The sequence below is a fragment of the Coccinella septempunctata genome, chromosome 1, assembly GCF_907165205.1.
Source record: "Coccinella septempunctata chromosome 1, icCocSept1.1, whole genome shotgun sequence".
Taxonomy (NCBI): Eukaryota; Metazoa; Arthropoda; class Insecta; order Coleoptera; family Coccinellidae; genus Coccinella; species Coccinella septempunctata.
The window spans coordinates 42,035,712-42,053,277 of record NC_058189.1 but is presented as its reverse complement, the minus strand read 5'-3'; the positions used below and the strand labels follow the sequence as shown (position 1 = coordinate 42,053,277).

At 35.3% G+C, this 17,566-nt stretch overlaps 2 protein-coding genes across 2 annotated transcripts; one reads left to right on the top strand and one right to left on the bottom strand.

Moving 5' to 3' along the window:
- Positions 1-20: 20 nt before the first annotated feature.
- Positions 21-9,211, top strand: LOC123316298 (eukaryotic translation initiation factor 2 subunit 2). Its single transcript, XM_044902309.1, has 4 exons — positions 21-187; positions 2,200-2,611; positions 8,202-8,541; positions 8,621-9,211. Exons 1-4 carry the CDS (start codon positions 170-172, stop codon positions 8,802-8,804), a joined length of 954 nt encoding a protein of 317 aa, XP_044758244.1. The 5' UTR covers positions 21-169; the 3' UTR covers positions 8,805-9,211.
- Positions 9,212-13,155: 3,944 nt separating this feature from the next.
- Positions 13,156-16,891, bottom strand: LOC123316292 (peroxisomal biogenesis factor 3). The gene is made up of 4 exons (XM_044902296.1): positions 16,491-16,891; positions 16,066-16,272; positions 13,595-13,780; positions 13,156-13,524 (listed from the first exon to the last, which is right to left on the bottom strand). The coding sequence occupies exons 1-4, from the start codon at positions 16,821-16,823 to the stop codon at positions 13,225-13,227; spliced, it is 1,026 nt and encodes a 341-aa protein (XP_044758231.1). The 5' UTR covers positions 16,824-16,891; the 3' UTR covers positions 13,156-13,224.
- Between the last annotated feature and the right edge of the window lie 675 nt (positions 16,892-17,566).

The following is a 17,566-nucleotide window of genomic DNA, read 5'->3' as shown; positions in this document are numbered from 1 at the left end:
AAAAGTGAAATGTCATTTGCTTCTTTTAAGAAACGTCATACGTCAATGTATCCAGATTTTGGCTGATGCAATAAAAGAAAATTGTTCTTTTCATAAATTTTGTAAGGAACTTATTAAAAAGTGAATTTTTTTAATAATTTGGAATTGCTATTGTTGAAATCAAGTCAATATGGCTGAAGATGAAGCGGTGAGTTTTCTATAATTTATTACCAAAAGCGAACATGTGGGGGCCGTGGTCTTCAAACTCATTCATTAAGTATTTTGCTTTCTCTGAGAATTCCAGTATGGGACACAAAGGAGATGATTCGCTCCTTAATAGTATAAGATTAGAAGAATTATATTAAAAGTGTTATATACAAAAATATAAATTTTATGTATATGTATATTATGAAGAACTCAAACTACGTGCCACACGCTTGGTTGAGATCATACCTTACACTACTCAGTACCCTCAAAGCATTAAGAAAATGCATCCTCTTCTTTTTTGTAATATGGGATTAGTGGTACATCATTTTGGAAATCCTTTCAGTGTTGGTATGGTCATGCATGTGATGTCACAGTTTGGTCGTAAACAACAAAATAATCTGAATAATTCACAATATTTCGTTCCAGTAATTCCTGAAAATAAAAACGTATGCTTTACTTGACCTCCTTTCTCCACCTTGCAACAGTGCATTTCTAAAATGCAATCAAATTTAAATTTGACTTTTCAACAATTAACTGTTACCATTCTTAAAGTTTCCAAAAAGAAATATCTTATCAACTCAAATTTTTGTTATTGATCTAGTTACACCCCAATGTTTTCAAAAATCATCAAAATATAGTGGGTGCTAGTATTGACTTGTATGGATATAGATATCAAACAACTAACTTGTTGACTTCTTATCCGATTTAGTTATTTGAGATCATTGAATTGATGATGTTGAAATAAGGTACAAGTCAATAATTTCAAATCATTTCATTGTTGCCAATAAAAATGTTCAAACACTTGCAAAGACAAAACAATGTATCACTTGGCACACTTGTGTGTTAAAACGCACAGCCCCATTGATGCCAGGTGGTTGGAAGAATGTAATCCGCATTACCCTCTCAAAAAACAAAAATTTTAGAGCTACTTGTTTTAGTCGGATCCTCTCATATGTACTCAATACTTATACACTATGTATATGATATCTGCACTCTGTAGTGAAATAAATTTTTATGGCAAGTACATATGTCTACTTGAAGAAATTTCAATAATCACTTTGGTTTCTCCTTGTCAAGACAAATGTTGAATTTATTTTCCACTGCTCATTATTTTAACCAATATCAAAAGTAAGATTGACTGCAAAAATGTGTGGATCAAATTTTAGTTTTTTTATGATATAGGAATTATGTTTTGTATTTTTCTAACTCTATTTTCCATTAGAAAATTACATATATTTTTCTCATTTCTGATATACTTACTTATAATAATTATTATTACCCTAGAACCTCTTCTTATTGAATTGATGAGATCATTAAAAGTCTTGTTAAAGGAGCACCCATGTTCCATGGGGTATTGTGAGTAAATAATTTCCTCGCCCTGGTTAATCGTTTTTTTCCCGTACTGAAAGACGGGAAGTCTTATGAAAACTCTTTCCTTATCATAATGACTTTCTTCTCATTATATCAAATTCAATGTCATTATAGTTTCTGTCTTCATCTTTATAAATATTAAAGTTAGCAGAGAATACACAAACTTTTCTCTGCATTTACTTCGGTGCTATTTGGGTCCTATTTGTTAAGTAGTTTAATAGGTTTAGTGCACTTTTGTTTGTGTAGTTAGATTCTGATATTTTTGAGAATGCAGTCTTCCGATGAAGGGTAATATCCTATGAATTAATACACCATTCATTCTGTGTGTGTTTAATCTATTGTGGACACGCTCTACCAACTGACAGAAGAAGAGTACAAAGACACCAGTGTAAAAAAATTTTAAAAGAAGTTCAAAACTAATCGATAAAATTCGTTTAAATTATTTACTTAGTTGTCACAGCGGTTTTCTTCTTATTCAAGTTGTCCACACAGCCTTAAATCACATAAAAATGGAGAGCAGGTTTTGGTAAAATGATTTATTTTCGTGGGCTCCGTCATCTGTAAAAAAAACCTGTCAATTTGGAAAACACCCTGTACACATGGAAAAACATTGTTCTGTATGATCAAAATGGTTCTTTTCAGATATTTGATCCTACATTGAAGAAAAAAAAGAAAAAGAAGAAGACCACCTTTGATATTGAAGCGGCTTTGGCAGATGGAAACGACACACAGGAGAATGGAAATGGAGACGTGGAAACTAAAGAAGAGGAACCCAAGCTACAGAAAGACGAAGATGCAGAGGACGTGGATTTGGATCTAGACTTCACAAAAAAGAAGAAAAAGAAGAAGAAACCTTTTAGTACTGAAGAACTAGATGCTGCACTCAATGATATAAACATTGAAACCACCAATGAGACTGCAAACAATGAAGAGGGTGTTGATGACAATTTTGACATGGATATGATAGATTTCAGTAAAATGAAAAAGAAGAAGAAAAAGAAAGATTTAGATGATATAATGGCCGAGACTGAAGAAAGGGATGATAAAGAAAATAGTAAGTAGTTGCTGCTCCTCTATTAAATGTTTCATTGTAATTAAGGTGTCATACACCCAATTGATCAACTCCATTTTTGTTTTTAAATAAAATTTTATCACAAATCAATTCATCGGAGACGTCCCTATTTATTAATTCAAATAATCTAGGGGAATCTTCATTGAGAGGTTGAATGTATAAAATCTTCCAGTGATTCAGACATAATGTTTTTGTGCTGTGAATAATGCTGTAGTTGGAGAAAAGAAAATAGTTAACTTTCCCAACAAATGCGTGAAAGACACTTTACGCATAAGTTGGCGACATTATTTCCTCTACGACCTTTTTTTCTTATCTCCTTTCACTTTCTCACTTGTGTGGGAAAAATCTCTTTCTGACAATAGATAGGAAATCCACTTTCCTACACTAACTGAAAGTAGGTTGAAACGCACGGGACTAGAAAATAGCCATTTTCCTAACAAGTTCGGATAGGTAATTCATGAATGATTAGGGAGTATTATAATTTTTTTTCCACAACATCAATTTCAATTGATTTTGATGTATTCTTACCAATAATTAAGCTTTCAAATAGAGTAAAAAAAATCTTCTTCCCTGAAAATTTCATTGCACAAATTCTTTATTAACTTACTCGACCATTCATATGCAGTTTTATTTAGTTACTGTTGTTAAGAGTTAGATAAATGCAATTTAATCTAAATTAAGTTGCCTCCTACATGCTGCAATGATGTGAGGGAAATTCCGGAAAAAGGTAAAGGTTTAATAGAAATGATAAATTTTTTAAGTCAATTGAAATGTGTTGATAATATCCTCTGTAGTGATTTCTAGACCGCTTAGTATAATGAGTTTCTCACTTGAAATTTCCATTTGAGACATAATAATGAAGAAAATAATGCTTAATGTGCAACATAATGATTCAATGTTTATTACTTTTCCACACATTGATAAATATCCTTGAAAGTACTCTTCCCTAGTAGAAATTCGAATGAAATTCAATCAATATAAACAATATATTCTCCCTTCTCCTTAACTTCTTTCCGCTTAAGACGACACAGGCGTTCTCCAGAGATAGCCAGGTTCCGCTTAAAACGTCTTAAAGACTGACGTCATGACATACTCACTAGAATAGCACCGCTTAAAGATGCTTCACTTGTCTTAATCGCGAAAATAGAGCGCAGGTGTAGCATTGGTCGCATTCAGCGGACGGAGCGCAAAACGCTTCTGCTACCCATCGGTAGCGGTAGCGGTCGGGAACATGTTGAACGTTCGCTGGCAAGCCGAGATAGGATAAGGCAGTCCAACGAGCTGTCACTATCAGCTGATTAGTTGAGAAGTCTGTAGGAAAGACGTAAACAAACGGGATTTTTTAAGTTTCGTTAACCTTGTGCTGGTTAAGTCAGTTTTTTTTTGTGAAAAACATAACCTGGAATTCTGACGAATTACTTTGTTGCTCTAGTATATTTCCTATAACTTATTTAACATCCTTCTTTATTACCTTCCATCAATTTTCATTTCATTTTCATTTTCCAAACTCAAGCTCGTGCATCTTCCACACTAAATAACAACTACCTACTCAGTTCAAGTCCAACTTTCGCTCCTTTCCGCTACCGCTACCTAGCACAAATCAAATCCGCTCCCAAAAGTGGCGTCCGCTCCAGAACGTGTTGAGAATGTAGCGCATATGTCACCGAACGTTTACGCTAGCATTTGGTAACAGTTGCGCAACTGTTTCGTCCGCTGAATGCGACCATTAATCCGCTTAGTACTTCGATGCGGGTACTGGCTTTCAATATGTATACTCCATTCGCTTTTATTTTAGCAGTCGGTTGGCCATGGAAATTTGACACATTTCACTCTGTATAGAACGAAAATGTGAGGTTAAGACGCTTGTCAAAACATTTTTTGGTTTCAAATCAACGCTATGTTGTCCGTTCTACTTAAAAATCTCAATAATTACGTATTTTATCTAAATGTCAAATCACTTCGGAAAATATGTGACGAACATTATTGACGTTTATACAAATTGATTGAAGACATACCAAATCTAGTTATTTGCATGGAAAATAAAAGAGATCCATTTTTAAATATATTTATTACAGTGGCGGCTCGTGATCTAGTTGACTAGGGGGCTACTTTTAGAATAATAATAAAAATATGAAATTTTAAAACCAGTTTTCCGCAAAATTTTATGCAATTTATAATTCTTTTTGAAACATACCTGTTCTTATCTACTTGCTCGTTGTGCTTAATAATATTATTCCGGTATTCTAATTGAGCAGCGATATAAGTCGTAACCAGAAAAGCTAATTCTGTCGAACAATTTACAGATAGCTCATGCTTCTTAATTTTTTCATTGAGGTGCTTCAAATCTCTAAATCCTGCCCTTGCCCATACGTTATCAATTGTTATACACTTGTCTTGAGAAGTTTTTGGAGTTTTATCTGCCTGGGTTAAATTCAAATCGGGGGTCGGTCTACCCAGCAGTTGAATACGGCTTTTTTCCGCCAGCGAAAGCCTCGCGAAATCAGTTTTTAAAATAATTTGAACACTATTGTCCGCCGTGATTTGAAAACGTAAACAAATACGAACGCACGCTAAGATGTCTATACGCTAGCCGGCAGCGGCTAGAATGAAGCGGATAGGGGCGACTTTTATCGTAGCCCTTTTACTCCTTAAAACGACCGACACGAAGAGTTGCGGCTGGAGCCGAATGACTGTCCGAATGCAAGAATTCGGGGCTACACGATTCATCGCCCATGCAGGGACGAACTGCTAGATTATGATTGAAATAAACAAAACTGCAGGAGTCGCATGAAAGTTTTACATTAATAAATTATATAAATAATCGTGGAAAGTAATATTTTCATTGAAAATCGTATGGGAAGATAAATAGCATAAAAGGATTGATTTCTTGTGATTTCTTGTATGGGGGGCTGTAGCCCTATAGCCCTCACAGACCAGCCGCCACTGATTTATTATAGCTATGAAAGAAACTTGAATTATTGACACATAATATGCAGTACCTTGTGGAGAGTTAATGTTGGTTATCTTCTATCGCTAAAGGTTGAATACGTTAGATCAGTTATAAATTAAAAAAAATTAACCCGAAGATAAAATGCATATGCTGCATTGGTTGGGAATGGGTATCTCTGGAAGGAATTAAAGGATAATTACAGGAATGTTAAATTCTTTAACAAAAGAAGTCAAAGAATTAAAGAGAGTTTCAAGGCAAGAGGAACTTCACCTTCAAACAAAAATTTCACATGAGTTAACGATTAACAGGACAACTGGCTCGTATTTATGGCTGTTAATTTTCAATACTTTGATATTATAATAATAATTATATATTTATTGGTCCCTTAGGACATTTACAATGTATAGGACAAGTCAAATGAAATATAAAAGAATTAATTTTCCGGAACTTATTCTACGATGATAACCGAGTGCTAAAATAAAAGTAGTATTCTATGCTTCATTTCCTCGTCATCGTTGGTTGACTTATGTGACACTGAAAATCTCAAATAACAGCGAATCTGGTCTAACGCTACTCATTTGATGACAGCACGTTCTTTAGTCAAATTACTTTTTACTATTTGGACAAAATGAAGATTCGTTCCTCATAACATTCGTGTTTTGATTTTTCACTAGTAAAATGGATGATATTCATCAATTTTTATTATGTGGCATGGTGAAAAGGTAAAGCGTATCTTGATACCGAAAACGAAACTGTATTACTTTTCTTTATTTGAAAGAATATCTTTTGTGGGAGTTTCAAGAGAGAAATATGAAATAACACTTTTTTTCTCTGCACTTATCCCACATTTATTTCATTTACAATGGAGAATTCTCCTCAATTTGGTTATTACACCAAGTGCAATTTTAAACTTGATAATTGTTAACTTCGTTCATGAATTCTTGAAATTCGCCGTGGAAACTGCCCAAATTCATATTTCGAAAATTGGGTAGCTTCGTTTCTCGTGCACAAAGTGGCAACAGCGTCCCTAAACCCTTAAGTTCTCTATATATATAAACTGGCCCTTAGACAGAGACGATTGACTACTGAATGATACGAAAAACAGTAGATTGATGAGGTTAAAAGATACAGGCTGTTGAAAAACCACTTCAATCTCACAAACGGTTTTATTGAATGAAAGGAATTTCGGAATATAGTTTTTCATTTATTTGATGAATTTTTTTCGAACACAAGATATCACCCACGTCTTCTAGTTTTCTCATTATGACCATTACGTACCATAAAAATACAAAAAATTCAAAGAACCCAACTCTTCAAACTAACTTGGACGCTATCTGATGAATATTTAAAACCGAGATTTGAACTTTTTGTAAAATAAAAGTACATATTCTTCATATTTTCTCGTATAATGTGTATGTGTAATGTATTAATTTGATGTTCAAAAATCTATATTAATAAAAGAGGATCTATGGTTTACTTCAAAATGCTTCATTATAATAATAATAATAATAATAATAATAATTTATTAATCCTTTCAGATACCATAGCGATATATAGGACAGGTCAAAGAAAAAAAAAAGAAAATACACAAATATTAATACAACTATCAACTTAATTGATCTGAAAAAAATTCTCTTGGCTCATAGTAACCCTTAGAACATAATAGCACCTTGATTTCTTTCTTGAACTGTCTATCATTCAACTTTTTAAACCTGCTTGGTAGATGATTATAGAGAGAAATTCCGGCAAATTTAGGTGATGCCCTGAATTTGGAAGTTGTGTGCATTGGTATACTCAATAAATTGCCATGCCTTGTTCTATAATCATGAAAGTCTGAACATTTCTCCAATTTGGACAAATTAGCTCTCACGTACAACAGACACAACAGACAAACGATCGCACCAAATTGGACAATTCTTTTTTTGTTGTGTTTATTATTGTAAGGGCAAGGTTTATATAACAAAATATTCCCAAAAAAAATTGTACAGAACAGAAAAAAAGGCATTCCTTTTTCTTACGACCAATCGAGCAATCACGATGAGTTAGTTATTATTATCTACCCTAGAAATAATTTAAATGGCAAAACTAGGTTTGCCGGGTCAGCTAGTAATAAATATTTGTGATATTTGGAAAATTAGGTACTTTAGCTGAATGCAACTCTGTTTAAAAGATCCACAGATGTGTAGTGTTATAGATTTAGCTTGTTATTCTGAAGGGAATTTTGTTTCTCCAGGGGTAGCATAGCCCATTATGCAAACTTAAAATGGTTATATCTTTTTATCAGGGCCGAATCCGAAAAAAGGGTATAGGAAAAAAGTGTTTCTTTTGAAATCGAGAATCTACCGTTAAAATATTTGCACTAGTCAAACACTCACCCTATATGTATATCTAATCTGTAGTCGATGTTGCCCAATGGTGATAAAGAAACGAAGTCCTCAAATTTGAAATCTTTATATTTACTTCACTTTTGGAAATAAGTTCTTCAGGAAAAAGGTTGAAATGATATATTTGTGCGAAGTTTTGAGACATTTCATAATAGATATTTCATTTTCGTCTGAAGGAGAATTACCCATTGTGTCCAAGTACGAATTATTATTAAGTTAGGTCTTTTTTTCTTTCAAGTGGAAGACAATTTGAATCAGTGGAGCGGTTCAGATCGAGACTATACTTATGATGAACTACTAAACCGTGCCTTCGAAATAATGCGTGACAAAAATCCCGACATGGCTGCTGGAAAAAAACAGAAATTTGTCATGAGGCCGCCTCAGGTAGTGCGTATAGGTACCAAGAAAACTTCCTTTGCCAATTTTACAGAAATATGCAAGATGCTCCATCGTCAACCCAAACATTTGTTGGACTTTTTATTAGCTGAGTTAGGTACCAGCGGGTCTGTGGATGGAAATAGCCAGTTGATTATCAAGGGAAGGTTCCAACAGAAGCAAATAGAAAATGTTCTTAGAAGGTAATTGTTGGGGAAATTTTTGCTTTTAGTCGTTATACTATGAAGTTTTACAAAGTTTAATTTGAAATTTTATTTTTAGGTATATCAAAGAATATGTCACATGCCACACGTGTAGGTCTCCAGATACAATTCTTCAGAAAGATACTAGGTTATTCTTCCTCCAATGTGAAACCTGTGGGTCAAGGTGCTCGGTAGCTAGTATCAAATCGGGTTTCCAGGCTGTTACAGCAAAACGTGCCGCAATCCGTGCAAAGACCGCCTAGGTCTTTTTTCATCGCAATATGCAATTTATTTATACACAGATAAAATGATCACTGATTTTTATGTAACATATGAGTGTGGGTATGTTGATATTTGTACCATATATTAGTGAATTGTTGAATACATAAAACAACCACCAGCTGTGTTTGATTCAATGAAATTTTTTTACTCCATACAAATATTTTAAATAATTCTTTCAGGCTTGGGATTTTTTTAAATTTGTTTTTTGTTCACAACAAAGTGGTCCTGCTTGAATTGATTTTTAATCGAAGTACTAATTAGTGTGATTGTTATGTATTCAAAAACAATATTGAAATTTAAATGATTTCGAAGATGAGACAATACTTTGCACATCTTAACATACAATCAAGTGTTTCATTGGAATGTGAAAATAAACATTTTAGGCCTATTTAGTCTTTGAATATTTCTGGAATCAAAATTTGCGCTGATTTCACTAAAACTGCACACGCAGGTTAGATCTCAATACTGGGACTACCGAGGATCAATGGAGTGTAGAATACGGCGCTTGAAGATAAAAGTGACAGATAGTATAGTATAGATGCTCTAGGTATAAAAGTGCGATCGCATCGAGCCGTAGTAGATGTCTGAAGGTCGACCGAATTTAGCTGTTCGGCGAGGTGTGCTGAGAAGCTTTTCAAGCCGAGGCATAATAGAAAACGGCTCCAAAAAACCTTGGCCATGGAAGTATCTATAGAACAGAGAAAGATCGGCCACAGAAGAATGTATGAAGTTGACTCGGCGCTTTTCGAAAAAAAAAATTGTGTTGCTTCGTACCATTGGAAGTTTTTCTTTATTCCATAGGGTTCTCAATATACACTGCTCAACAATTGATAAGGATTACTGGTTGACCATCAATTTATTGATTAAAGATTAAGATTTTTTTTGAGTTACCAGAGTAGATGATATTTTTTTTTTTCAGAATTGAATGAAGAGTTACATAGAATAGTTATTTTCATATCTATTGCGGAAAGTGATACTTGCCCGCACGAAACTGCTGTTGCCGAACGATGCGAAGCAGAGTTCGGGTGAGCAGTTGAGTGCGGGCAAGACACCGCAAGAGATAGGAACAATATTTTTTCTACGAGCGCTTGAAATATATGAATATTTCCGTTTTACGAAACAAATAAAAATTGATTTGATTATTTCATATATAATGACTGACGTAATTCTGCATGTCGTTACCATGGATATGTCATCTTCGGCTTTCGGTGCATAGAGACATGACATAATTTAATTTTTCTACAAGCGTGCGCGTTCAACCTTTTTCCCGCACGCATTCCAAGTTGCAAAGAGTCACTTTCCCAAAACGTGCGGGAAAAACGCCTGCTATTTCTTTCCCGCACGCATTTGCGTGCGGGAATGGATTAGCAGGCGTTTTTCCCGCACGCAAATATTATAGAGTAAATCAAATTCTATCATGTTTCTATGCATAGAACGTCAACGATGAGAAACCCATAGTAATGACATGCAGAATTACGTCTGTCATTATATATGAATTAATCAAATATTATGATCTGTTTCGTGAAATGGATATATTTATATATTTCAAGCGCTTGTTGAAAAAATATTGTTCCTAACTCTTGCGTAAAGTGTCTTGCCCGCACTCAACTGCTTACCCGAACTCTGCTTCGCATCGTTCGGGCAACGGCAGTTTCGTGCGGGCAAGTATCACTTTCCGCACTTGATAGGAAAATAACTATTACTCTATATTAGCGTGCGGGAAAAACCCCTGCTAATCACGCATTTGCGTGCGGGAAAGGAATAGCAGGCGTTTTTCCCGTATCTTTTGGGAAAGTGATTCTTTGCGACTTGAGATGCGTGCGGAAAAAAGTTGAATGCGCACGCTTGTAGAAAAAATTTGAAAATATCAGAAATTGTAGATTTGAATGTTAAGCTAGTACGTGGTTAGTCCCCACAAGCTCGTCTGTCTGAAGCATTCTACTCTTTGAAAAATTGGTCCCAATATCCAGCAAAGCGTTAAAAAGTTACTCCAGATTGTTAATCTGTTGTTCAAGGGAGACTTTTCCGTCTAGACATGATTGATGCAATTTATGTCTGGAGGGCCAGCTGGCCATTGCATCCTTTCATTAGCATGAGCGCTTCATTAACAAGGCGACTACAGTGAGTACGGGCATTATCGTCGATTAAAATGAAAAAACAAATTGGAGAACCACAATTACGTAGAATTTTCGCTCCAATAATGCGAGAAAATCGTGAACGAGTGCAGGAAAATCCCAGAGAAGTTGATAACATCAACGTTTTATCGCGTAGACTTTACACTGTTGCAGTAGACACTGCAGAGGTGTTTATTTACTTTGAGGCATTTAACACAGAACACACCGATTGACTTACTTTATGGCATTTAAGACAGGACGGTATTGAGTCGCGAGAATTGAGTAACAACTTGACCGATAATGCCCGTTTGCAACAGCCGAGAATTCTCTACAAAATTCTCGCAAGAAAACGGCAGAGATTATTTAGTACGCAACTCAACAGAGAATTCTACCGAAAGTGCGAATGTAAGGGAACATAATTCACGGCGCATGAAATCTCGAGTAAATTTTCTAGAGAATTCTCGGCTGTTGCAAACGGGCTTAAGAGTTGAAAGTGTCATGAAGTCTGGAGATAAAGTTACAAGCAAAAAACGGTCATCGCCGGCCTATGGAATTGATTCCAATATCCGGTGATAGGGACTTCATGATGGGCGAAATTGGTCAAACATGTAAATTAGGAAGGATATATTAGTATGGCGACCCTGAGATGAAATTGGTTTTCAGAATTCAAGCTGCGCTTGAGAAAGTTGATTTTTTTGACGAAGCAAAAATTATCCTCCAATTATTTTTGTCTTGAAGCGTCTTGGCATCACACTAGCGTGGGGAAGTAGGATAGGGGAGAAAAAGTACCTCGGGAAAGCCAGTCAGTCGGTCCGAAGAAAATGATTTGAAATAATACACCTTCGAGTCGGTTGAGAAAAGGTGAATATCCTTTCGAGTCGGTACGGAATAGTCATCGAGAATGTAAAGTAGCTTTTAGAGTTGGTAAATTGAAGTTGCGAATAAAGAGAGTCCAGTCCTTTTAGAGTATAAACGGTATAACTGAAAACAGGTTGCTAGGAAAACGGGATACATTAAAGATAAGGGGAGTTAATCAAGGAATTATTGATACAGTATTCAAGAAGTGTTTTTGATTTTGGGTTGATTTGAGGATTAAGCGACGGGCAAGTGCGGGAAATTCGGTTGAGCAGTGTAGTGAATGAAAGAATCCGCCGATTTTGTGCGTCATCAGAAGGCTCGAGCGACGATTGCAGAAAAAGGTAGAAAGTTCCAATTTTTTTTTGGATTAAGAGAAAAACGTGAATATAGTCCAGTGACCTGAAATCTCCTCCCTCGGCTAGTGCCGGTTGAGTTCCTGATCTCCCCGCACTTCTTGTCGAAGTGGATGGGGTTCTTTTTCATGTTCTCATGCATTTCCGATGTGCTTCCATACCGTTTTCGCCGTCCCTCCCCTAGCAGTATTGCTTTCTTTATGACTATAAATATTTTCTTCCAATTGAAGTTTCATCAAAATTTCTGAAAGTTTCTTCGTAGAAATTGGTATTTTATTGCCAATTAATGATGTAAAACAGCATCGTGTCTATTCTCGTACTCCGTGTCCACGAATTTTTGACATCCCCTGGCGATGTCCTGGATAACCCTAACAGCTGTCGTTCGCCACTCAGGCATTCTGGGCGATATATTTCATAGAATTCCTTGTTGGAATCACTTGATCCTGGATGGTGAGGATGAAGCCTTCTGTCTGGGGAAATAACTTTCTGGAAGTCAACCAAAGTAGTTCGACGTAATTTTGATTGACCTCGTTCGGCACAACACAGCACATGTATCTATTTCAGCAGTCAAAACCCAAATTTTCACATTTTATGAAATATCTGGAAAACCGTATGGCAAAAATTTCAACACCACGAAACAGCGCAAACACAAAGAAATGTATTAAAAAGTACTGGGCCAGCTTCACACATTATACTAAACAAATTTGAAAAAATTATCATTCATCCACCCATATATCAAAAGATAAATTAGGAAAATTAGAACATATGTTCATACAAAGTTTTTTTTCTTAAAATGGGCCCAAAAATCACCCCCATAAATATTGACATTCAATATATACTGATATACACCTGTATATCATATCAACAGGGATCTTCATGAAATGGTTATACTATTTTTTGTGCTTGATTTCAAAACTATTCTACTGGAAATTATGATCCTTTCAGAATGAAGCTATAAAAACATGTTTAATTACCAAAGTGACCCATGCATTTCTGCAAAACACACATTCTAACAGAATAATTTATTAACCGACATCAAAACCAACTAAACAAATTATTTTAATTCAATACATAAATCATAATAAACTTTCATAAATATTGGCTCCAAATATATGTAATCTCTCATTTGAGACTAACTGCTGAACAAATTTGTCTGGGAATGAATTTTTGGATAATATACCATTAATGATCGGCAAAAGCTTAGCTAATGGTTTTTTTAAATTAACTTCCTCAGGATTCTGCTTGGAACTAGATGGACCATTATTTATGAAAAACTCAGAAAGTTGATCGGCTAACTGTGTAAAGCCTCTATTTATACATTGTGTGGTCAGAGATTTCACTTCATCGCTTTCAATCAAGTCTAAAGTATCCCTAAGCTGAAATATAATTTGAAATGAACATTAATAATTTGAATTATTCAGGTAATTGAAGTTGTACAATACTCACCAGTAATGTATAAATATTTCTTGAACTTTTATCTTCTTCAAAATTCAGATTAATATAGGTTTTTAAATTATCAATTGGGTTGTCTTCACCATCTCCTATTGCTGCTTGAAGTGACCAAAATAATGCGTCAATATCGCTTAAACGCATTGGTTTCTTCAGATCAATTTGGCCTAATATATTTTTACACTGGAAAAAATATATAAATTGAATAAACTCTGAAGATGCCCCAGTTACGATGCAGTTCTTGTTAACTTAGTTGACTGTTTACATCAAGAAATAGAGAAGATTTTAGTGTTTTAATAAGAGTTTTAATGAACTTCTGGGGCTTGTGAATACTCTGGGTCAAAGCCAGTGCATTAAATACATCCATTTTCTGATCTACTTTCAATCTTGTTAACAAGGTATATTACTGAATATCGATCCATGAAAGCCAGCTCAAAATGATGAACATTTGCTTAGATATTGTGATATTTCTGATGTTCACATGCTTGAGGCACTAATAATAACTTGCACAATTAGTAGGAATTGATGTTGGTGAGGTCTTCCCTGAATCCGACTGCTGTCGATGTTGCAGCGAACAATGTACTGTGAATGGTGCCGTCAGCAAAGTTGTTATAGGTGCCTGTTACATTCCTCCTAGATCCCCTAAGAGATATGTATGAATCCCACTCTGATGTCGTTTATTTCATGTAAAAAGCCAAAACGACGATCTCATTGTTCCACCTGATTTTGATATCCCCGAGGTCCTGGACCTCAACTTCTTGAAGCTTACTTCATCTGAGGTGTTCGATTCTCTTGGCAGTCTCAAGCCTAGCTATTCTTGTGGTCCTGATGGTGTGCCTTTCTATTTGCTAACTAACTGTGTTTTTTCTCTAGCTGGTCCACTGACCTCTTTGTTCAATGCTTCCCTTAGGCTTGGCGTATTTCCGCATTTATGGAAGAAAACTTTCATTGTCCCTATTTTTAAATCTGGCAACAAGCACGATGTGTCTAATTACAGGGGAATATGCTTTCCATCTGCTATTCCAAAAGTTTTTGACAAACTCGTCTGCTCTTGTTTGACCTGGCACTGTAATAATTCAATCATCGGGGAACAACATGGCTTTTGCAGAGAAAAGTAGACTTCGACCAATCTGTTAGTGTTTCTTGATAAAGTGAGTTCATCAATGGAAAATCTGTGTCGTGTAGATGCAGTTTACACCGATTTTTGCAAAGCCTTCGACAGGGTCAATCATAGCATTCTGCTGATGAAGTTACGTAAGATGGGATTCGATGGACCCTGTTGAATTGGCTAGAGAGTTTTTTGCGAGGACGCTCCTTCTCTGTGCGTTACCGTGGTTGCTATTTAGAATCAAGTGGCGTCCCCTCGGGTGTTCCTCAAGGCTCCCACTTGGGTCCATTTTTTTTTATTTTGTTCATTAACGACGTATCCTCTGTTTTTCTTTATAGTTTTTTTGTCTTGTTTGCCGATGACCTGAAGATATTCAAATCTATTTCTTGTTTCGAAGATGTTTTGCGTTTGCGAGCAGATTTGCTTAGATTTTCTGATTGGTGCGAGCTCAATAGACTGGAACTGAACTTGTCAAAATGTAATGTGATCACTTTTTCTCGAGGGAGCGAGCCTTCTTTCAGCTATTCTCTTTGTGGTGTCACCCTCCAAAGGGTTCACGTGGTCGATCTGGGTGTGGTGCTTCGATGAACATGTTACCTATGCCAAGAAAAGAGCGTTGAAGTTGGGTAGGGTTTGTTCAGAGGAATAGTAGGGAGTTCTCCATTGAGATATTCAGATATCTTTATTGCTCTCTCGTTAGGACCATCCGAATGGTCGAAGGTGTTCAAAATAGATTTCTCCGTCTGGTGGCTTATAGGTTGAGAATTCCAAGCGTCTCCATTAACTATGAGTTTGTCAGAACTAGTTTAAGTCTGCGATCTCTCAGCGACAGAAGGACACTTCTCGATCTTGTGTTCCTTTACAGGCTCTTGAATGGCTATATAAATTGCCCTGAACTGCTGAGCCTGATCAGTTTCAATGCACCTTCGAGGACGTCTTGTGTAGTCTTGTATTTTTATCCTGATCCTGTCCGTACCAACTACCGCAAGCATTTTTATATTAATAGATGTTTAACACGCTGTAACAGTATGTCACCTACTCTTCAGTTTTTTGGTTTATCATTATCGTTGTTTAAAGTGTTAGTTTTGAGTTTGTTGTAGAGTTTAAATCTTATTGTATGCAGTTTGTTTTATTTTTCTTCATATTATGTATCAAATGGGTTGTACCGTTCATAAATTATGAGAAGCATAATGAATAAATAAATAAATAAATAATATGTTAATATTGAATTTTGGGGTGCACGCATATGTGTGCATTCTTTAAGAAACCCCCACTGGGTTACAATAGAACAAATTCACAGCAACCCACAACTAACAAAGTCTTCTTAGAATCCTGCATAAGAATAAATAATCATACTTACTACTACTGTTACTTTAGATGATATCTTATTCAGTCCATCATTCATCAAATTTTGTGTCAATGTTAAAAATTTTTCTTGAATTTCTGTTGGAATCGAGCTTGGATCTTTATAAAGGTAACCACCAATGATACTGAGTTGTATTCTAAGGATAATCACAAGCATTGACATTGCATATATTAAACAACATAACTTTGTGAATAGTTGAATCTGTAAAAACCAAATAAAGACTAATAGAAAAACTTGAAAACATTCATAAATTGATAACTTTAAACATAATAATAATGAAGGACTTTGGTCAATGGCCATTATTAAAGAACAGTTATTATTATAATTATTAATTTCAATAAAAAAGCAATTGCATTTCGTTTTAATATTATGTCAATAGTGAAAATTAATACTACATACATAAATTTGAAGCATTTTACCTTCAAAGTCTCCCAAACTATCACCTTATTACCAGTGTTTGCTTGTAATTCCGCTATTGTTTTATCTGTGTCAGTAACATGGGATAATGCCTCTACTAAAGAACTAGCAAGATTCATAGTCGTTTGATTACATGTTCTACCAATATTTTCAAAGTGTTGTTGTTTCCTGGTCCTTTCCAAAAATTCAAGCATCTCTTTCTCTTGCCAGTCCTTAAGTTTTTGTTGTGCATATCTTGTGAGAATGATGGAACTTGTAATTAAAATACTGCTAACAATGAATTTGCCGCGATGCCTCGAGACAAAGTTTCGTACTTTGGAAAATACAGACATCATTAACGTTACTAGTTGTTTTGATTCACACCATTTTTAACCTCAAAGTCCTCAATTTCCTCATTTTTGTGTTTCAGTCCAAAACATAGACCAAAGATTAAAGAGTAACTCTATAATCTTTGACATAGACATAGAGACTCTATGGCTGTATTCGGGTTCGGCTTTCGGGCAGTCCGAGAATGGTTCTAAAACTGCGCAGAGGCATTTTCATAATAAACATTGATATTAGTTGTGGCAACGGCGTTATGACATTAACATATGAACTCTATAGAGTTCAATGGACATTAACGACATTTCATGAGTGCCAACCTTTCTCCGTTGTAGTTACAAAAACTTGAGAAAATTATTTCATGGCCAACCGACTGCTAAAATAATTGTGAATGGAGTATACTGTTGACTCCATAGACATAGAGACATGTCTCTATGTCTATGGTTGACTCTAAGTCTATGGTCCAAAAACATTGTCGTGTCATTCCGAAGAACTACAACTCATAAGCGCTATTATTGAAATAGCTTAATTTCTTCTTTTTTTGTTTTGAATCCTTTTTATTTTCTATTGTTCCTACACGCCTTCTTCAACTTGAGGTAGCCTTAGGGTGATTGTTTTTGCCCTTATTCATATGGACAAAAAGATCCTTACAAGTACAAGTTGTCACTTATATTTCTACTAATAAGAATATACGATATATTCAAACCATCTAGCATCTAGACTCGATTAGAAGATACACATTTATCAAAGAAAAAAA